Genomic DNA, 15,160 nt, shown 5'->3' on the forward strand with positions numbered 1-15,160 from the left:
TCTGTGCTACATATTTAAGTATTAGAAAACAATAATTTCACTCGTGTACAATTCACCCTAAAATCTGTCATGTGTCTACCACGTTGGCATGAAACCAGAAGAGGTATTTCGGCCTTGTGTCAAAGCCAACTTTGTCAAAGATTGCCCTTCACCCTGCTCGGCGGCGGCTGTTCTCTATCTTTTGAGAGTAACTGTGGAATTTGATTCTAAAACAGCCTCTAAAGCGGGTCCAATGCAAGAATCGCGGTCACAGAACGCGTGGAGCGCCTGGTCTGTTCTACAGGTGTTACTGCCAACTCTGTCTGCAACACATTCGTAAAGCTTTGGAATGCAGCGGGATTTTTTTTAAAAATCCTTGAATGTTAAAATCTCCCTCTGGCAATCGTGTCTGCTGGATTTGGTGCTGGATTTGCAGGCGGGAGCCGGGTGGGTGTGTGTGTGTGTGGGTGGGTGGGTGGGTGGGTGGGTGCGACCAGGACTCGCCACCCTGGCGTGCAGTGATGTAAGAGTCTCTGCCAAAGCAAGCTCCTCACTTTCTTACAATCTCATCCCACCCCCAACCCCCCCCAAACAAAACACGTCCAAGTTGTTGTTTTGCGCCGTGAAAGTAAAGAGGTCAGAGATTGGTGGGTGGGGATAACCCTACATGGATCACGTGTTGGATCAAAGCGGGGTGCCGCCTTGTGGAGCTAGTGAGGAGAGAGTGGAGAGAGGAGAGGAGAGAGAGCGCAGAGTGGTGTCATTGCTGCTCCGGGAACGCTACACATCACCACAACAACCATCCACTCACTCATCCACCCGCCCGCCCGCCCGCCCGCCCGCCCGCCCGCCCGCCTTTGCTTCATCGTTAGCGTTGCTTCCACTTTAGGAGCAAGAACAAGAAGACAAACAGAAGTTGTCCTTGTGGCGACAGGAGAGGGTCTAGCGGCGGGTCCCAGGGCAGGAGGGGTCACCCGCTGGGGAATATGTGGGGATCAGAGGCCGTGCAGCCGGCAAGATGATGTTGAGTGGGTCGGAGTGGATGCCTGTGCTCCTGGTCGTGGCGGCAGTGGGCTTGCGGGTTGGTGCCATGGAGACTGCCTTTGTGGAAGTGGTGCTCTTCGAGTCCAGTTCCAATGGTGAATATACAACTTTTACCACCGACTTGCAGGGCCGCTTCTCCCGGGCCGGAGCCACCATCAGCGCGGAGGGAGAGATCGTGCAGGTAAAAGCCACAGCGACCCCCATCCCCCCCCCCCCCCCCGGCCAAGTGCACACACACACTGTTTGACAAAGTTTAGCGCAGTGGTTATTCACTCCACAAGATGGCTCCGGTCGTGGCCCGCTGGCGGAGAGGGGCGGCGTGAACGTGGGTTCAAATGCACAACACACATCGCTTATGTGGTGGACGGGCAGGACTTGAAGCCCCAGGCTACCCGCGCCTGGTCTAACCCCACTGGCCCCTGCACACACCACTACACACCCCACTACACACCCCACTACACACTCCACTACACACCCCACTACACACCCCACTACACACTCCACTACACACCCCACTACCCACACCACTACCCACACCACTACCCACACCATTACCCACACTACACACCCCACTACCCACACCACTACCCACACCACTACCCACACCATTACCCACACTACACACCCCACTACCCACCCCACTACCCACACCACTACCCACCCCACTACACACACCACAACACTACCACTACACACACCACTACACACACCACTACACACCCCACTACCCACCCCACTACACACCCCACTACACACCCCACTACACACCCCACTACCCACACCACTACCCACACCATTACCCACACTACACACCCCACTACCCACCCCACTACCCACCCCACTACACACACCACAACACTACCACTACACACACCAAGTTTGCTGGCAAGTTTTTCTTGAACCATCTTTGTCAGAAACACATAAATGCAGTGGAGTTGCTGTTCCCCGGGAGGTGTTTCTCTGAGTGCATTTGCGTTGTGCTTTGCTGATGTTGAATATATCGATGCTGCTGCTGTTACATTGTGCGTGTCTTTGTAGTGAATGAACACCGGGCCCATCGCTGGCTCACGGCTCCCTGCCTTCACACACACGTGGGGAGCGGGCGAGTGCAAGTGATTCCAACTCCACTCAATAATCCCACTACCACGTTGTACTTCCCGGTGTTTCAACACACGTCCCACCAGAGTGCAGAACGTGTGGTCGGTCTGGTCTGTCTGTCGGTCACAGCCCTGGCTGGGAGCAATGTATCTGGTCTCCAACCCACCCACCCAGCCCCCGCTTCCAGAGTTGCACTGGTTGGAGATGTGAGCGTCTTATTCATTCCCAGGCAGCACCAGATGACTGGGGTTATCTGGTTTTAAAAAGCAATATTAGTTGGGTTTTTCGTTGCATTTTGATTCGCTGCGTTCTGAGTGTAGGTTTAGTTTTAATTCGGTGAGAGGGGATAGTTCCCGCGGGGTGTGTGTGTGTGTGTGTGAGCGTGGGTGTGTGTGTGTGAGCGCGGGTGAAGGGGTTGTTTTGCGCCGCCCTTCACCTCGTGAGTTTCAGGCGTTTCATGTCTGTTCCGCGATCACTTCCAACGCAGCGCGACATTGTGATTTAGAATCGCTCCTCGCCTGGTCAAAGTAGCTGGTTCCATCCACTGTGTGTGTGTGTGTGTGTGTGTGTGTGTGTGTGTGTGTGTGTGTGACAGTGCGCTCCCCTAGTGGAGGCACCTCTTGGAAATCGCTTTGTAACTCAATCCCCACCCCAAGATTTAAATAAAACCCCTATTGTTTATGTATTGTTCCAGCTGTGGGGCGTGAGACGGATCCTCGCCGACTCATCCCGATCAAACCTGCCCTGCCCTGTGTTAGTGTTGTTTTAAATGGCAAACATCATAATTAGTCAGACGTTTATATTCAAGTCTTTGAAATGGCGAGCAGTTGAGAACAGAACTGGTGAAAACAGACAGATTGGAAAATAAATCATTCTCAAACTACCTATGGGGGCGAAACAACTTTCAACTAACTTATAGTAATGTCGCTTCCCATTGCCATGTCTTCTAAAGATAAACACAAAACTCAGTGGGACAGGCAGCATCTCTGGAGAGATGGAATGGGTGACGCTCCACAGTCTGAAGAAGGGTCTCGACCCAAAACGTCACCCATTCCTTCTCTCCAGAGATGCTGCCAGATGCAGGACAAATGTTCCCCATGTTGGGGGAGTCCAGAACCAGGGGGTCACACAGTTTAAGAATAAGGGGTAGGCCATTTAGGACTGAGATGAGGAAAAACATTTTCACCCAGAGGGTTGTGAATCTGTGGAATTCTCTGCCACAGAAGGCAGTGGAGGCCAATTCACTGGATGTATTCAAGAGATAGTTAGGTGTAGTTCTTCGGGCTAACGGAATTAAGGGATATGGGGGAAAAAAGCCGGAACGGGGTACTGATTAAGAATGATCAGTCGTGATCATATTGAATGGCGGTGCTGGCTCGAAGAGCCGAATGGCTTATTCCTGCACCTATTGTCCATGTTTGCATTTCTATGCCTGTCTCGCTGAGTTACTCCAGCATTCTGTGTCTATCGTCGGTGTAATTCAGCGCCTGCAGTTCATTCATTCATGGCGTGTACATGTCCAGTTGGTCGTGTGTCTCGGTGGCAGTGGGTGTTTTGAGGCACGGTGGGGGAGAGCTTGGTGGGGTTGGCAGGGGACGGGATGAGAGATGTGTGGGGGGTGAGGTTGGCCTGAAATCGACAAGCACCTGACACTTGAAGACTTGCCTTACATTTTTGTTTCAGAAGTAAGTGTGACATGAGCTTCTGGCTACGATTTAATAACTATCTTCGCGACGTTGAAACTGCTTTCGCCTTCAAAGGCAGCAGTTAAATCCGCTTTGTCGAGCCGAACATCAAAGTAATCCCAATTCAGACATCAAAGGAGGATTTACACACACACACACACACACACACACACACACACACACACACACACACACACACACACACAACCTGCGCGGAGCTGGTGACTGACTGCAGGAAGATTAACAAACAATCAGGCTGGGTTTTCAGCAATAGAAAATAAAAAAAACAATCTTTAAAATCTCCAGTTTGCCGGAGGTTTGTATGGGAATGAATTGCACACACAGGTCGGGCTGGGGGGACTGACGGCGGCGACAGGGACCAACTCTCTGTGAAGCATTCGCCTGCCAGATAGACGTTGATTTGTTAACTGCTAATAGTGCGCTCGCTACATGAACGACAAGCGCTTAGGAGGTGGGGTATTCTCAAGGTCAGACCGGTTTCTGAGTGTCCTAAAGCTTAGTATGTATCATCTGTGTGAATAATCCGCTCATTTACTGCGGCTAAAATCGTTCTGATCAAAGAGAGAAGGTGCAACGGTTGTATCTGGCGACACACAATTTCCTCTCGGTTCCCGGGTGCGATTTCCTCCCCAGGGCTCTCGGCCATCGACAGCATGGTGCTCTCTGCTCCAGTCTATCCCCCAGACCAGCACTAGTGTTTATAGAAACATTGAAAATAGGTGCAGGAGGAGGCCATTCGGCCCTTCGAGCCATCACCGCCATTCATTGTGATCATGGCTGATCGTCCACACTCAGTACCCAGTTCCTGCTTTCTCCCCATATCCCTTGATTTCACAAGCCCTAAGAGCTAAATCTAACCCTCTCTCTGGTTTTAATATGTAGGAAGGAACTGTAGATGCTGGTTTAAACCACAGATAGACAAAAGAGTTGGAGTACCTCAGCGGGTCAGGCAGCATCTCTGGAGAGAAGGAATAGAAACATAGAAAATAGGTGCAGGAGTAGGCCATTCGGCCCTTTGAGCCTGCACCGCCATTCAATATGATCATGGCTGATCATCCAGCTCAGTAACCTGTACCTGCCTTCTCTCCATACCCCCTGATCCCTTTAGCCATGAGGGCCACATAAGGGTGATGTTTCGGGTTGAGACCCTTATCCAGACTTGAAACGTCACCCATTTCTTCTCTCCAGAGATGCTGCCTGTCCCTCAGAGTTACTGCAGCATTTTGTGTCGATCTTCGGTGTAAACCAGCACCTGCAGTTCCTTCCTGGACATTTCGTAGGCATTTCTACTGGGGTGCCCCTGAACCTGGTGACCTCACCAAGTCCTCACCACCTGCAGTGGAATGGTTGACATGGCTATAAGCGGTGGATTCAATTTATCTGAACATTAAAATAGAACAGAAATAGAGTGAACCCACAAAAAGTCAGGCCGCACCTGTGGGAAGAGGACACGAGTCAATGTTTCGGGTTGGAGTTGTAACCAGACCTGCTGGATGATTCCAACAGTATTTTTCTTTGATTCATATTTTTCATTGTTAGTCACCAACCACTTTGATGGAGAGACACAAAATACAGGAGTAACTCAGCGGGCAGGGCAGGCAGCATCTGGAGAGAAGGAATATTCCAGCATGCACCATTCAAAATATTACATTTAGCTGGAGGTCCTTGAATGATTTGTGAAATGTGATATTTTAGAATAGCCACTGTTTTTTTATTAAGCTTCTGAGAGGGGTGGGGACTCTTTGCATCTCTGCACAGCGGGCTTCTAGCTGTGGGACATTCAGTGGGTCCGACACAAGCTGAGGGGGTGTGCAGAGACATGCAGGAAATGTGACCGTGTAAACGACAGTGCAGTGCTCACAGTGTTGGCTGGGCTCTGATTATCCTCTCACAATGGCAGCATTTGTGCACACACCTAACTCTTCCCACTTTTATTTTATTTTTTCTTTGAAGCTCCTAAGATGACTATCTGCCTTTGGCTATCTCAACCTTCAGCTGCCTTTGTTGGTTGGTAATTTGCATCTCCTTTCAAAATATTTGGCTCCTTTGGACAACAGAAGGCATTGGGAATTTTTGTGTGTGTGTGTGCATATAAGTGTATGTATGCATATAAGTGTGTGTGTGCATATAAGTGTGTGTGTGCATATAAGTGTGTGTGTGCATATACGTGTGTGGGCATATAAGTATGTGTGTGCATATAAGTTCAGGCTACGTTCTCCCCGTGACCTGCGTGGGTTTTCTCCGAGATCTTCGGTTTCCTCCCACACTCCAAAGACATACAGGTATGTAGGTTAATTGACTGGGTAAATGTAAAAATTGTCCCTAGTGTGTGTAGGATAGTGTTAATGTGCGGGGATCGCTGGGCGGCGCGGACCTGGTGGGCCGAAAAGGCCTGTTTCCGCGCTGTATCTGAAATATGAAAATAAATATGAAATAAGTGTGTGCCGGTGCATATAGTATGTATGGGCATATAAGTGTGTGCTTGTGCATATAAGTGTGTGTGTGCATATATGTGTGTGTGTGTGTATATATGTGTCTGCATATATATGTGTATATATATGTGTGTGTGCATATATGTGTCTGCGTGTATACGTGTGTGTGTGTGTGCATATATGTGTCTGTATACAGGTGTGTATAGGTGTGTGTGTGTGTGAATATGTGTGTGTATGTGTGAGATTTTTTAAAGTTGTAGGCATAGAGGCGCAAAACTCTGCTTGCGAAGATGTCACGCAGGTGTGTTAGTTTGGGGAGAGTGAGAAACCTGGTGTTCTTTCTGGTGCCCATTCACTTTTTACTTTTCGTTGTGCACTTTTCAAAGTTACATTTCCTCTATCTGTTATCCTTTGAGTGGAAGTGTTCACACAGCTCCATTGCATGCATGGTTGCCCCAAGTGAGGTGTCCAGTTACTATGTGCCCACACATTTCAGCAGTGTTTTGTTAACATCGTTCCACTCAACAATATTCTGTTGGAAATTGTTCAGGCATTAATTATGCAGAGATGAAAGTGTCATTTCAGTAGAAAAACGACTGCATTCCAAGTGGTCTAAAGCAACAGATAATTTCCCTTTTTTCAATTACTGTCAGTCATTTTTTGCTTTTAATTGGCCTAAGGTATTGCACAACTTCAGGTCCAATTAACAAGTGAAAAATGTGTTTGCCATTCCACCTTGCCATTCCGAAGTGTCTTCAAACTGTTTCTGTGATTTCCTCCCACAATAAACCCTCAGGAGAGTTCCTTTAATTTTTGCTAATTATGTATCCTGCAGATGACACAACTCTGCATTCTTCATAACACCATCAGTCATTCGATCCATGATGTCTAGCTCTCTGACTCTGTAACTCTGAATCGAGGCTCACTATTCTCTTTTAAGAAGTTTCTTAAAATCTGCTCACCAGGTTTTTACTTAAATTACACCCTTTTTTGTCGACATTCCAACACTCCTATGAAGGACTTTAGGGGTTTTAATTATGGAAAAATTATTATATACATGCAAATTGCTTTTCAAGTTCAATTTCGCCGTTGGTATATTTAGGTGCAGCATGTGTTTATATAATCAGGAGTTAATGAGTTGTAAGTCTACTGAGGTTCTATTTTTACCTCCAATATTTTTTTTCCTTTTCCTCCTTCTGAAGATACTATGTTCCAAAAGAAGGTAGATCATCCACTTGACCTTAATGTTTAGAGAGGAACTGCAGATGCCAGTTTACACCAAAGATAGACACCAAATGCTGGAGTAACCCAGCAGGACAGGCAGCATCTCTGGTGAGAAGGAACGGGTGATGTTTTGGGTCGAGACCCTTCTTCAGATCATTCACCAGTCCAAAGAAGGTTCTCGACCCGAAAGCATTAATTCCAGCATTTGGTGTCCTATCTAGAGACTTTGATGTTTTTTGTTCATCAGTCAGGCAGCCCCGTCAAAGATGCCAAGTTTTCAGTACATCTTTTAATCATGGAGCAACCCAACAAATTGTTTCACTCAATCTTCGCGTATGTTCCACGCAAAGCTAGTAGAAAGAAAAACTGGTTCCACTCCTGTGAAGCCCTTTAAGAATATTATTTCTTTCAATCAGCTCACCCTCTCATATTCTAAACTGTGGGTCAAGTCTACCAGGTGTCTTCTCCGCAAGGCAATCTATTGCTAGCTGAGGACTTGTGTTTACTTGCAGTTAATGCATGATCCCATTGCTGCATCGTTGCAATACGAATCGTAGGCTGTTTATGACAGACCCTCGGAGAAGTTGTAAGCAGAGCAAAATACAATTTTCTACTTGTGGTAATGACCCAATGATTCCACTGCAAAATATGCGGTTGTGGAAGAAAGACACAAAATGCTGGTGTAACTCAGCGGGTCAGACAGCTTCTCTGGTGAAAAGGAATAGGTGACGTTTTGGGTCGAGACCACTTCTTCAGACCTTCGCCAGACTGATGAAGGGTCTCAACCTGAAACGTCACGTATTCCTTTTCACCAGAGATGCTGCCTGACCCACTGAGTTACTCCAGCACTTTGTGTCTATCTTTGGAGTGAACCAGCATCTGCAGTTCCTTTCTACACATATGCAGTTGTGGAGTTTGGGTGAAATAGGGTCTCTGGATTGGAAGTGATGCTGTTCTCCCATGAATATGTTGCCCCTATTGCAAGGTCTACTGCAATACCAGCCCACGGATAGTTTCACCACAATTAGGACACTCAATAAATGGAAGTGTTACCATTGAGGGATTGCAGGGGGAATGGTAAGATGCTGTGGTGATCAGCACTGGGTGTCATTTTGTTGGTTTCAAAGGAGATTGGTTTGGCATGAGAAATGGGAAAGTACTGGCAGCTCTTCAATGCTTTCTGTTTATCTGTTTACACTGTCCTGCCTCCACATGGTGTCTTCAGGTAGCAGTTTAAATCAATAGCCCATGTATCGACTCTGCCATGACATGTCACGTGGGGCACTATATGCACATAGTGCACATAGTTTGTTCCATTAATGTGTGCTTGGGATTACAATTGTTGCTGTTGCAAATTAGACATTGAAACCCACAATCTTTAACGTTTGCTTCTGTGGGGAAAGGTCTCCTGTATTTTTTTTAAAGTAACTCTTTCAACGAGCAGGGTGCAGTTTGACGTGTGCAGCTGTGATTGTCATTAACGTTGCTCAGGTTTGCGTGTGAGAGTTCACACTGCTGGAGGCGAGTGGTGAGTGGTGCCAACGTTGTCATGTCACAGAGCCTGTTTTGCAGCACTTTTTAAATACTTCTAGGCAGCTCCGCATCACTCTTTTTTGGATATGTTCCTTCGCCAAAAGTGCTGAAATGAAAAGAAGCCACTTCTGAATTAAAGGTGTCTGTCTGTTGTCCCAATGAAATCACTCTGTTAACAAGCTTGCGGCTTCTCATCCCTGCAAAGAAGTCCGTTTGCAGGATTATGCTCGCTCTTTGATAGCAGGAGTGTGGTGGAATAAACATTGGGGGTATATCCTGCAGGTCCCAGGGCAGATCTGTGTTGGTATTTGGCTTTAGTCCAGGGTTTGCAGGTCACAGTGCTGCCAGCGACAGAGAAGTTTCAGGGAATGCCATCCCCCTTGAATCACCGGCACACTCACTCAGTCCTCTCCCATGGGAATGTGCATGGGAATATGAGAATGTGCATGGGCACGTGTATGGGAACGTGCATGGGAATATATGCATGGTACAGCGCAACTTGATGGCGTGACATCGGACAGCTTCCCCATGGCAAGGGGAGTGAAGCAAGTATTCCACTCTGTTGATCACGATCCCATCTGCCCTTCTGCCCTCTGCCTACCCAACACATGGAAGGAGTGTATCTTCATAGCCAAGCGAGGGAAGCTCTTCAATCCAACAAGGGTGAAAGCAGGGACTGTGCCTCTACGGGGACTCCTGTATGCTGATGATGCTGCACTCATCATCCCAACAGGAAAAGGACTACAGGGGCTAATGGACAAACTGTCTCAGGCTTGCAATGAACACCGACTAACAATCAACGTTAAGAAGGCTGTTGTGATGGTCAGAGCACTCAACTCCCCCCTGATACCACTCCTCTGAAAACAGTCAGCAAGTCCACCTACTGAGGATCTACAGTGACTGATTGGCTCCCTCTGGATGAGGATATTAACTCACGGATAGGAACATTCAGCAACCAACTTTATGAGGCTAACAAAGTGGGCATGGAAGAACAGGAAACTGACAATCCAGACCAGGATAACTGTCTACAAAGTGTGCATCCTGAACACGTCACTGTACAGCAGTGAAGCTAGGACATCAAGAACGGAAACGGAATAATTTTCATTTGGCCATCTTCGTCACATCCAGGACAAAATCACCAATGAATCTGTCCTCTCCCTGACCAACATGTCCAGCATCCCTGCGATCCTCAAGCAGATGTTTCTACGCTGGCATGGACATGAACACAGGGTGGGAAATGGACACATAGGGGGAGGTGACCAATGCACACAGGCCAAGAAGAAGACCAATGGTTCGCTGCCAGGATACGATTAACACAGATATGACAACTGGGAAGTGGCTGTGAGGACCAAGGGAGGCGGAGAGAGGACCTCCAAGTGGGTATGAAGCACGACGATGGCATGTGGTTCAAGACCCTGGAGGCTAGGCATCAACACCACAAAATGGTCATCGGCAATGGGAACACACTCCCCAATCCAGCGGCCAGGGCCAACATGTGGGAACGCCTGCCTGCCAAGGATAGTGCCAGTCAGCCACAGTCAGACGTGCCATTACAGATAAACATTCCCCTCTCCCAGCGGGACAATGTCACCAAAGCCACATCGCCATCTCTCGCAGATGGACAGATGCTAATGCTCATTTCAACCTGTCCATGATTAAAAATATTATATGTTTAGTTTAGATATACAGTGCAGAAACGGGACCTTCGCCCCGCACTAACCACACCGAGTCTGCACTAACCAGCGACTCCCATTTACTAGCACTATCCTACACACTACGGATTATTTACAAATTTTACCAAAGCCAATTAACCGACAAACCTGTAGGAGCTCTAGGAGAAACCCCAGGCAATCACAGGGAGGATGTACGTACCTTTGAGTTTCTGCATTAAGTAACTAGAAAGGGGAAGTCAACTCTAAATGTTGTTTAGTGATCGATACTGGTTGGTGTGTGTGTTCATGTGCGTGCGTGCTTGAGAGAGAAGTGGGTGGGCATGCACACTTGAATATCCAACTAATGCTTACCAATATATAATACAGACTAACACAAAGTGCTGGAGTAACTCAGTGGGACAGGCAGCATCTCTGGAAAGAAGGAATGGGTGATGTTTCAGGTCGAGACCCTTCTTCAGACTGAAGAATACAGGCTGGTTGGCCCAATTGCACTAACAAAGAGACCATGCCTTCAGAAAAAAGATGGGTTTCTTCAGATCTCTGGCTACGGTGCAAGATTGGCTCTGCACTCTGTTCAGTGCGCCTCTTGGTTAAGCATTCTTTTCCTTTCAAAAAAAGTGTTTGCATTCCTTCTTTAGTGGCATCCCTTTGATTTCAGCATATTGTGCTAGTTTAATTTGATCATGTCTTTTTTTAAATTTGCTTCTCCCTCTCGTAGTAGCCACTGGTCAATGTGCTGTGGCTGCACATGGTAAATGTGCTGTTTCTGTGTTTCTTTCTATTGCTGCAAACATTGTCCACGAGACAGAGTTTGAGCTATAAACAGATCATCCGTTATTGAAGCCAATAACTCGTCTAATCTGAAGATTAGTCTGAAGAAGGGTCTCGACCCGAAACGTCACCCATTCCTTCTCTCCAGAGATGCTGCCTGTCCCGCTGAGTTACTCTAGCTTTTTGTGTCTATCTTCAGTTTAAACCAGCATCTGCAGTTGCTTCCTATACAACTCTCATCTAATGGTAGAGTCTGACACAACAATGTATGAGGCCGTGCCACATGGTAAACTCGTTCTGCAAAATGCCTTTACATTTATATACACACCTATCCTCCTTTAGAAAGGAAATCAACCCTTACAAACTCATTTGGAATTTACACCTATTAAATGATGCAATTGCTTAAGTATTTACATATGTAAATACTGTTATTAATTGCATAAATTATAATTTTAATCAACCCACTGGTCATGGGATCCTCACATATAATAATTATGATTATTATGCTAATAACACCATCTGTCCTAAACTCACTTACTTGTGCAAAGCTCTAGGTTGGCGAATACCCAGATGTGGTGTGAGTGGTGGCTCTGTACTTATAACCTGGGATAAATCCCATCATGTCCTGGAGATTTATCCACCTGAATGTTCTTCAAAACCCCCCAACACCTCCTCCTTCTTAAACTCAATCTGTCCTTGTATATTAGTAGTCTCTCCACTGATCTCACTGTCCTCCATGTCCTTCTCCTTGGTGAAAACAGATGCAAAATTTCTCATTTAGTACCTACATCCCCCGACTCCAAGCACCAATTCCCTTCTATATATTTGATGGGTCCTACCTTCCCCCTGGTAGCCCTTTGGTTTTTAATATAGGTATCAAAGGCTTTGGGATTTTCTTTAATCTGACCTTCTAAAAGCCTTTTTTTTTGCCCCCTCTGGCCCTTCTAATTGCCCTCTTGAGTTCTTTCCTTCTTTCTTATATTCCTCAAATGCCCCGTCCGATTCCATCCTCTTAAACCTTGCACGTGTTCCTTCCTTTCCTTGTTTCCGTTTGATCTAATCTACAACCTGAAGAACTTCTTTCCACCAGCAGTGCCTCGACACAGTTTATGTTAAGCTTGGGTTAACATCCCCCTTTCTTCAGGTATTTAATGAGGAAGACAATTGATCCATCCACATGGTGAATAACAGTTGCTTGTCAAAGCTTCCAAATTGTGAATGACTCTGGACTTGCACTCCGTGAACCAGTTTCAAATCCTCCTACCTCCTTCCCATTGTGGTGGTCGTCATCGTTGATGTTGCTCCCAACATTAGGTCCATCATGTCCAATAGTTTTGCCGGTATTCTCTCATAACCAGTTCCTTTTCTTGAATGCTGTAATGTTCAACTAAACAATGGTGCCTGGTGCAGCCACATATCAAGTATCATACTTCTGCGTGGGAAGGAACTGCAGATGTGGGTTTACACTGAAGATAGACACTAAATGCTGGAGTAACTGAGCAGGACAGGCAGTATCTCTGGAGAGCAGGAATGGGTGACGTTTCGGGTCAAGACCCTTCTTCAGACATACTTCTCAGTATCATACTTCTGGTACATTAGATGGACAGTATAGGCGATGTTTCGGGTCGAGATCCTTCTTCAGACGTCTGAACCAGCATCTGCAGTTCCTTCATACACATTCTGGTATATTAGGTTCTTGAGTGTAGTTTTACACCACTTTAACCAGTGCTACCATAGGCTTCCAGGTAAAGGAAGATAGAAATTCAGCTGCTTGAATGGCTGAGGTGTCAGAGGGTGAGAAGTGCCTTTGAGGAATCATAATCCGGTATAAATTACACCTTTAAAGCATTGTCAGAGCAAAGAAACACAAAGACTGTCATCTTGCACTCTCACCTCCGATCCCCACGGTTTTCACTGGGGGGGGTTACATTTGACAGGCACAGTTTGGCATTTGCTCATTTACTGAGTCTTATTTGACTGAGAGGCATTGCCAGCAGGCTGCATGTCATCTGACTTACTGAGTCTTATTTGACTGTGAGAGGCATTGCCAGCAGGCTGCATGTCACCTGAACTCCATGTGTGCTCCCTTGTAGCAGTGTTCACTCTGTGGCTGTCAGAGGGCAGAGTTCAGGGACATCATCCATCAGTGCTGGCTCTGCAAGGAGCTCTGTGACCTTGGAGTGAGAGCAGAGATGAAGGCCAATGGAATCAACCTCTGGAAACCTTCCTCGCAGTCACTGGAGAAACTTGCTGAAGTACCCAGAAGCTGTACCATTATTACCCATTGCAATCTGATTCCGTAATAGCAGATGCTGCCTAATGCCCACATGGGGGGGATTTCCGTTTTGATCTTTCAATTGAAAAATGTCAGTAAGCAAAAAAACCACTGTTTATACCTTAGCTGTTGCAACTTGATGCACAATGCATTTTAAAGTTGTACCAGCTTCAAAGTCGTCTTGTTGAGTCTCATTGTCTGTAACTTGTTTTCACCTAAGCCACAGCTAACAATGGCCTGTTTCCTTTATCATTGTTACTTTTTTGCACATCTTTCATTCATTTGTTCGATACCTCTCAATATCACCATCTATATCTCTCGTTTCCCTTTCCCTGAAGAAGGGTCTTGACCCTAAACATCACCTATTTCCTAAACAACAACCTCCTCACGAACCTCTCACCACACCACTCATGTCACCCTGTCCCATCGTAGTTTAGTTTAGTTTAGAGATACAGTGCAGAAACAGGCCCTTCGGCCCACCGATTCCGTGTCAACCAGCGATCCCCACACATTAACGCACACATGAGACAATTCACAATTATACCAAGCCAATTAACCTACAATCCTGTAGTCTTTGAAGTGTGGGCGTGTGAACCCATGTGGTCACAGGGAGAACGTACAAACTCCGTACAGACGGCGCCCGTAGTCAGAATCAAACCCGGGTCTCAGGCGCTGTGAGGCTGTGCCACTGCAGACGAGCTTGCGGTTCCCACATTCGCTTCCTTCAGCCACTCGGAGCCAAGTGGAATCGAGTCATCCTCAATCCAAAGGGAAGAAGGCTAGCAGTCATAGCTTTCCAACGTGGAAATGAATCATTTATTCCCACTCCCTGCTCTGAGCCTGGGAGGCAGCCCACACTCCACTCTCTCTCCACAGCAGCCTGTGGTGGTGGGCTGGGATCAACAGCTCAGTTCCAATGCATGAATCAACAACGTTTCGACTGCGAAAATGAATACATTGCCAATCTGCAGCAAGGTCGGTTACAGGGGGAAACGTGGAGGCACGGTCAGGGACTTTTAAGTATCTCAAGAGAAACACTTAAGGAAATTGGGCACAAGTCCCAATTAAACTTACTTGTGTACAGAAGCTACATGTGTTTGCTGCAACTTGTCCAGCCATTGACCTCACTGAACACAGGTTGCAATACTTCCCTTGGCTTGGAATACTTTTGCACATTTGTGTGTTCATTGAATCTGATCTTCCTGATGGAATTCCAAGAGTACATGCCCAGGATCACAAGAGTACATGCCTATGATCACGTGTACATGCCTAGGATCACAAGAGTACATGCCTAGGATCACATGTACATGCCTAGGATCACAAGAGTACATGCCTAGGATCACGAGTACATGCCTAGGATCACAAGAGTACATGCCTAGGATCACATGTACATGCCTAGGATCACGAGTACATGCCTAGGATCAC

The 15,160-nt window shown here is 46.8% G+C and overlaps 1 protein-coding gene across 3 annotated transcripts in view; it reads left to right on the forward strand.

The window, feature by feature from the left end:
- The first annotated feature begins 829 nt into the window (after window positions 1-829).
- znrf3 (zinc and ring finger 3) overlaps window positions 830-15,160 on the forward strand; it is a 285,032-nt gene continuing 270,701 nt past the window's right edge. For 2 of the 3 annotated variants that reach the window (XM_078421273.1, XM_078421274.1), the window contains exon 1: window positions 830-1,204. In XM_078421273.1, coding sequence (XP_078277399.1) covers window positions 998-1,204 — 207 coding nt within the window. In that variant the 5' untranslated portion in view covers window positions 830-997. The remainder of the gene's footprint in view (window positions 1,205-15,160) is intronic. The other variant, XM_078421275.1, reaches the window with a different exon arrangement.

The sequence above is a fragment of the Rhinoraja longicauda genome, chromosome 25 (genome assembly GCF_053455715.1).
Source record: "Rhinoraja longicauda isolate Sanriku21f chromosome 25, sRhiLon1.1, whole genome shotgun sequence".
Taxonomy (NCBI): Eukaryota; Metazoa; Chordata; class Chondrichthyes; order Rajiformes; family Arhynchobatidae; genus Rhinoraja; species Rhinoraja longicauda.